The sequence below is a fragment of the Tupaia chinensis genome, unplaced genomic scaffold (genome assembly GCF_000334495.1).
Source record: "Tupaia chinensis unplaced genomic scaffold, TupChi_1.0 Scaffold145396_1, whole genome shotgun sequence".
Lineage (NCBI taxonomy): Eukaryota > Metazoa > Chordata > Mammalia > Scandentia > Tupaiidae > Tupaia > Tupaia belangeri.
In genome coordinates this window covers 2168883-2175635 of record NW_006205257.1, presented here as the reverse complement: position 1 = coordinate 2175635, position 6753 = coordinate 2168883, and the positions used below count along the sequence as shown (strand labels likewise).

General features: G+C 40.9%; 1 protein-coding gene across 1 annotated transcript in view; it reads left to right on the top strand.

Moving 5' to 3' along the window:
* Positions 1–5409, top strand: part of NUDT19 (nudix hydrolase 19) — a gene marked incomplete at its 5' end in the record, with an annotated part of 12145 nt that extends 6736 nt beyond the window's left edge. Inside the window, 2 exons of the mRNA XM_006168015.2 lie at positions 2201–2408; positions 5125–5409. Coding sequence (XP_006168077.1) covers positions 2201–2408; positions 5125–5330 — 414 coding nt within the window. The remainder of the gene's footprint in view (positions 1–2200; positions 2409–5124) is intronic.
* Between the last annotated feature and the right edge of the window lie 1344 nt (positions 5410–6753).

The following is a 6753-nucleotide window of genomic DNA, read 5'->3' as shown; positions in this document are numbered from 1 at the left end:
CCCCCCCCCCCCGCCCCGTCTCTTTCTGGTCAAGGTAAAAAATATTGATAATGATAAAATTAAATAAAATAATTCTTTAAAAAAAAAAAGAAAATTCTGGTTAGGTTCTTTCTGTGCTCTAAACTGGGAATTACCTTTCAGTGGAAGCCCTAGAATGGTAGGGCTCACCTCATTTGTCTTTCTTTTTTCAGGATTATAATTTTGCAACTTTCAACATTTGGAAATGATTGTAAATTTTATCCTTTTTTTTTTTTTTTTAATTACATTGACTGAAGGGGGGAAGGGTAATTCTCGCTCTCATGGTTTGAAGTAGTTCTAGTCAACAGTTGCTAGGCTGGTTTCCACCAGTGGTTCTCAGCAATGTGGGATTCACCCACCCTCTCCTCAAGTACATTTGGCACTATGTGGAGACATTTTGGGTTGTCGTAACTGGCAGTCGCTACTGGCATTAGGAGGCTAGAACCTAGGAATACTACTAAACATCCCTATTTCAGTGCATAGAACAGTACCCAACAACAAAGAATTATTGACCAAGTGTGTCAGTGATACTGAAGTTCGAAAACCTAGTGAAAACAGACAACCCCAGAAATTAAAGTCCAGATTTTCTAGTTAGCAGAGCCACCTGCGTTTCCTCATCTGTAAAATGGGAGTATATAGGGACCAGCAGTTAGCGTAATGGCTATGTCACTGAACTCCCATGTAGCCGACTGCGGTTTGAGTCCCGGACCCGGTGGCTTAAACTCACGCTGGGCGCGTGTGCGTGCATGCCCAAGATCCCGAGAGGAGAGTGGAAGAGAAGGGATTGTGGCGTGGCCATCCCCCCGGGAGGTGATTTCTTGCTTTCTGTCTCTCTGTCTCTCTCTGTCTTTCTGGCGAGCGCATGCACCCTATAGCAAAAACCTCTCCAAAAACAGACAAACAAAAAAAATGTGAGTATACATTGTCATCCTAAGAGCTGGATTTGAAAAAAAAAAAAAAAGAGTGAGAAAGCATCCTCCAGGGTAGATGGCCAGGCTGCAATCCCTTTTCTCACATTCTCCTTTTAGGATTTGGGGCACGCATGCACATGCCCAACGTGTTTCAGATGACCAGGTCCAGGACACGAATGCACAGTTGGCCATGGGGATCCAGCCTATTTAACTACCACGCCGGCAACTAGTCCTGTGTAAAGCATTTGAGCAGTTCTTTTCTCGTAACAACGAATCAATAAATGATAACTCTTTGTAACCGACGGTCTAGAATAACCTTAACAGGTTGGAGTAAGTGGGTTGACGCCTGTCGTTTAGCCCCTCATCTTGATTGTTGTCACTGAACCCATGGAGCACAGAGAAAGCAGAATGCCTAGAGAAATTGAGTGATCCTTTGAAGCTCAGAACTGTTTTTCAGAAGGTAACAGTGACCAACTTCAGAATGGTCTGGGATACTTGCTAAACTCAGATTGCTGGGTCTTCTACCGGTATTCCAGGAATGTATATGTTTATAGCCCTCTCGGGGTGTTTAAGATATACACGTTTGCAAACTTTTACCTATAGTTATCCAAGGCATAACTCAATTTCACCTTCCTGGGCTTGGGGGTAGAATTATGTTCTCCTAGTGTAAGTTCTAGCCTCCTAATGCCAGTAGCGACTGCCAGTTACGACAACCCAAAATGTCTCCACACAGTGCCAAATGTTTAGTAAGCCAGTTAAAGAAGGACCTTCTGGAGTTGTTCCATGTTTATCGAATCAGCTTACTCTCCTTTTTTGAAAATGATAGGAAGTGCCTGTATGAGAAAGAAAGAGAGAAAGCACCCCTTTTTTTTTGTGGAGAGATTTTTGCTATAGGGCGTGTGTGCTCGCCAGAGAGAGAGAGAGAGAGACAAAGAGATAGAAAATGAGAAATCACCCCCCAGGTGGGATGGCCATGCTGCAATCCCTTCTCCTCCATTCTCCTCTTGGGATCTTGGGCACGCACGCACAGGCGCCTGGTGTGAGTTTAAGCCACCAGGTCCGGGACTTGAACCGTGGTCGACTACATGGGAGTTCAGTGACATAGCCATTACGCTAACTACTAGTCCCAAGAAAGCACTCTTAATAGAGTCTTGTCCTGATGTGATCCCCTTCCCCCAGTACTCCACATCCTCAGGATCCTGGGAGTCTGCATGTGCACCCAGCATATCTGTGGAATCAACCTTTGGAAACTCTACCTTTGTCTCCTGCAGTGGTCTTCTCCATCAGAAACGACGGAAAGTTTCATATCAAAAGAAATATGGTTGGCACCTCCACAGTTCTACGAAATAAGAAGACTTGAAAATTTTGCCTCTCTTTCTGACTTGTATAAATTTTGTTTGGGACGTGGATTAGAAGGTGCAGAAAGATGGATGCCGATCACATTGTTAACTGCTGATGGGATGATTCAGCTTTTACCAGGTAAATCATGAGGCGTCGATGGTGTAGTTAGTGTTCGTATTCAGTGCTCTAGGTGATGGTAGTATTGCCCAACACAGAGACATCAGTTGCCATCTGTATTTTGTAGGCCATAGGGTATTAATTACATAAGGTCAAAGTCTGTGAGATAGCGATAGCATTCATCATAACCAGAGTTTCTGGATAATGTCATTACACACACGTACACATATACACAGGGGAGGTTGTCTTCAAAAAGTTTATGAGAAATGAGTATTGTGAAAGAACTGCATGGATCGCAAATTTTTTTGCACGAAAATAAACTCATGCAATAATTTTATTTTGCCCCACAAACATTTAGAAACCCCCTCATACACTTATGTAAATATATTTTCTAGACGTTGACAGAGCTATGTCTTGTATACTGATTATCTCACTTGATTACATTTCATTTTTTTTTGAGAGTTTTTTAGGAAGTGCCTGTATGAGAAAGAAAGAGAGAAAGCACCCTTTTTTTTTTGTGGAGAGATTTTTGCTATAGGGCGTGTGTGCTCGCCAGAGAGAGAGAGAGAGAGACAAAGAGATAGAAAATGAGAAATCACCCCCCAGGTGGGATGGCCATGCTGCAATCCCTTCTCCTCCATTCTCCTCTTGGGATCTTGGGCACGCACGCACAGGCGCCTGGTGTGAGTTTAAGCCACCAGGTCCGGGACTTGAACCGTGGTCGACTACATGGGAGTTCAGTGACATAGCCATTACGCTAACTACTAGTCCCAAGAAAGCACTCTTAATAGAGTCTTGTCCTGATGTGATCCCCTTCCCCCAGTACTCCACATCCTCAGGATCCTGGGAGTCTGCATGTGCACCCAGCATATCTGTGGAATCAACCTTTGGAAACTCTACCTTTGTCTCCTGCAGTGGTCTTCTCCATCAGAAACGACGGAAAGTTTCATATCAAAAGAAATATGGTTGGCACCTCCACAGTTCTACGAAATAAGAAGACTTGAAAATTTTGCCTCTCTTTCTGACTTGTATAAATTTTGTTTGGGACGTGGATTAGAAGGTGCAGAAAGATGGATGCCGATCACATTGTTAACTGCTGATGGGATGATTCAGCTTTTACCAGGTAAATCATGAGGCGTCGATGGTGTAGTTAGTGTTCGTATTCAGTGCTCTAGGTGATGGTAGTATTGCCCAACACAGAGACATCAGTTGCCATCTGTATTTTGTAGGCCATAGGGTATTAATTACATAAGGTCAAAGTCTGTGAGATAGCGATAGCATTCATCATAACCAGAGTTTCTGGATAATGTCATTACACACACGTACACATATACACAGGGGAGGTTGTCTTCAAAAAGTTTATGAGAAATGAGTATTGTGAAAGAACTGCATGGATCGCAAATTTTTTTGCACGAAAATAAACTCATGCAATAATTTTATTTTGCCCCACAAACATTTAGAAACCCCCTCATACACTTATGTAAATATATTTTCTAGACGTTGACAGAGCTATGTCTTGTATACTGATTATCTCACTTGATTACATTTCATTTTTTTTTGAGAGTTTTTTTTTTTTTTTTGGCTATAGGGCACATGTACTTGACAGAGAGGCAGAGAGAGAGAGAGACAGAAAGCGGGGAATGGCCACACCACAGTCCCTTCTCCATTCTCCTATCTGGATTTTGGGTATGCACGCACACCTGGCTGGTGTGAGTTTTAAGCCACTGGGTCCAGGACTCGAACCACGGTCGACTACATGGGAGTCCAATGATGTAACCACTACACCATCTGCAGGTCCCAACTTTATTACATTATAAATTTAAATGACAAGCATTAATGTGCAGTCACCATATTTCAATTAGGGACTTTGTTAATGGTTAGATGGACAAACACCTTTGTGATGGCGCCTTTGTGGCAGTTTAGAGTGGGTCTTTGTCACCTGTGTTACTCCATGGCTGCCTGCTCAGCTCCTCTGAATAATGGTCAGATTCATTACTCAACCTATAGGGGTCATTTAGCACTTTTCATTTATGTGGTAACTTTTTTTTTTTAAGAGGTTTTTGCCTTACAGTGCGTGTACTGGCCAGAGAGACAGAAACAGAGATAGAGACGGTGAGAGAGAGCAGTTGCACACACACAGTAAGGCAAAAACCTCTTTAAAAAAATGATCAGAACAGCCCGCATTAAAATGCCAAAGTCGACCATACCAAGGCAACATTACTGTTGGGTCATCAGAAAAGTCATGATGTGTTTTAAAAAAATGCAATATCAGTATTGCATAGAATAAAGAGAGTCATGAACTAGTCTAAAAGTTACAGTCCACAATGAAAACATACCAGTCATAAATGTTGATGTGTGCAAGGAAAGTTCTTGGATGAGGGGAAGGAGTGTCATTAAAAATAGAGGCAAGTAGTGCCAGCAGGTGGTATGGTGGTTAAGGTGCTGGACGCTCACATCACTGATTGTAGTTTGTCTCTCTCAAATGTAGTGGCTTGTTTTCGCATATTCTCTCTCTCCTTAAATTAAAAACTAAATGCAATAAAAAGAAATACAATTAAATAATTCTTTTAAAAAAGTAGAAGCAAATTGGAAAAACCTCATCCAATTGGGGTTATTCACAACGATCTCAGTTCTAAACACATGAAGTAGATACAAAGAAATGCCGATTTGTCCTTCTGTGTTAGAAGGAGTTAAAAAATTAAATACTTTATGGACTTAAAATTTTATTATTTTTCAGGAGATGAGCTGTACTTGGAAGATTCAGATTTTTTAAACAAGCTTTTGTCTACGGAAAAAAAGAACGAAGAAGTCATGAAAGAAGGCAGTAAATTTCACCGAGTAGTGATATACAACCGCCATCTTTATCACATCCACGTGACTGTTGAGTCACAGAATAAGCACATTTATCCCAAGAGCTATGTGTTAAGTAAGAGCCATCTGTAGGGTGCTGCTTATTTGTAAGCTGGCCTAATTGAGTATCCTAACTAACAAGCAGGGTTGACTAAACTTGCCTGAAACTGTGTGTCTGTGAAAGTCACAGTGTTTTCTTACTTCAAGTATAAACATGGCACCCTATTGGTTATTTTATTCTTTAAGCCTTACAGTATGCCACAAGTATTAAGTTCATACAATATTAATGATCTTGTTACCAAAACTAAAGCAGTTCACAGAAGTTCTTACCCTGTATTGTGTTACCTCGAAGTTTAAATGAGATGTTCTGCTGCCACTGTTGTAACTGCCCAATAAGTGTTGGCACTGTCCTTGATGTGCTTTGGAGGTTGATTCATGAATATCTTAAACTTCTTTCTGGAATTAGTTGAAGGATGTCTGCTTAGATGGTTAACGGTAGACTGAGACCAGCTTCAAGTGCTTATGTCACCTCTGTCCTTAGCTTTGAAGGTTAAGACATAATTCTGTTTAAAATCAAATGGCATGGGGCCAGCACATGGTACGGTGGTTAAGATGCTAGATTCCCACTTGGTTGAGGACTCAGCGGCTTGAAAATCACAACACGCAAATAATCGAGTTCTCAGGAAAGTCATGACACATTTTAGCAGAGAAGAACATAGGAGGAAGGAAAAAGAGAAAAACAAATATTGGGCTGTTGGGATAGTCATGATGTATTTTTGCGTAGGAAAAAAAAAAGAAAAATAGGTCATGACTTCCCTGATGACCTAAAACATCATGACTTTCCCAACAACCTAATAGGTAAATAAATGCTTAAAAATAAATACATAATAAAATGTCGGATCCAGCCACAATAGCATGTGCTACTCAGGTCACATGGGAGGCTTGGTTTGATTCCTGGCCCACTGTGAAAAGCTGAGCTCAGTGTCATGTACCTATAGTCCCAGCTACAGAGAGGCTGAGGCAGGAGGATCACAGCATAGGGAGACTATCTAGGGGGGGAAAAAAACAAATCCAAACGGCATTCATATGTGTCCGAAGTTGGAATTCCAATTTAGTTAATATCATAAAATATGAAGCCATAATAAAAGTCAACATTATTTTTACTTCAGAGGGCTAATTCATGAACGTGAAGAGGTTAGAGAGATACAGTGTTTAAATGATGTTATTTTCAATATGACTAACATGGGTCATTTTTTTTTAACCTGCTTCAAAGAGGAATAAAGTTTATTGATTAAAGGTGGGAAGTTTTAGTTAAGACGCAAGTCCTATTTCAAGATCTTTGACTGTATTATGCATTGTTCAGTGCATTTCATTTTTCATGAAATGTCCTAATTTTCCTGCCTATAAAATAAAAGGCACTGATAAATGAGTTTTACATGTGTTATTTAATTCTGACTAGAGGAACATACCTAGAACAGTGGCTTTCAGCCTTGGGCACTTTTGCCCTCAGGGGCTA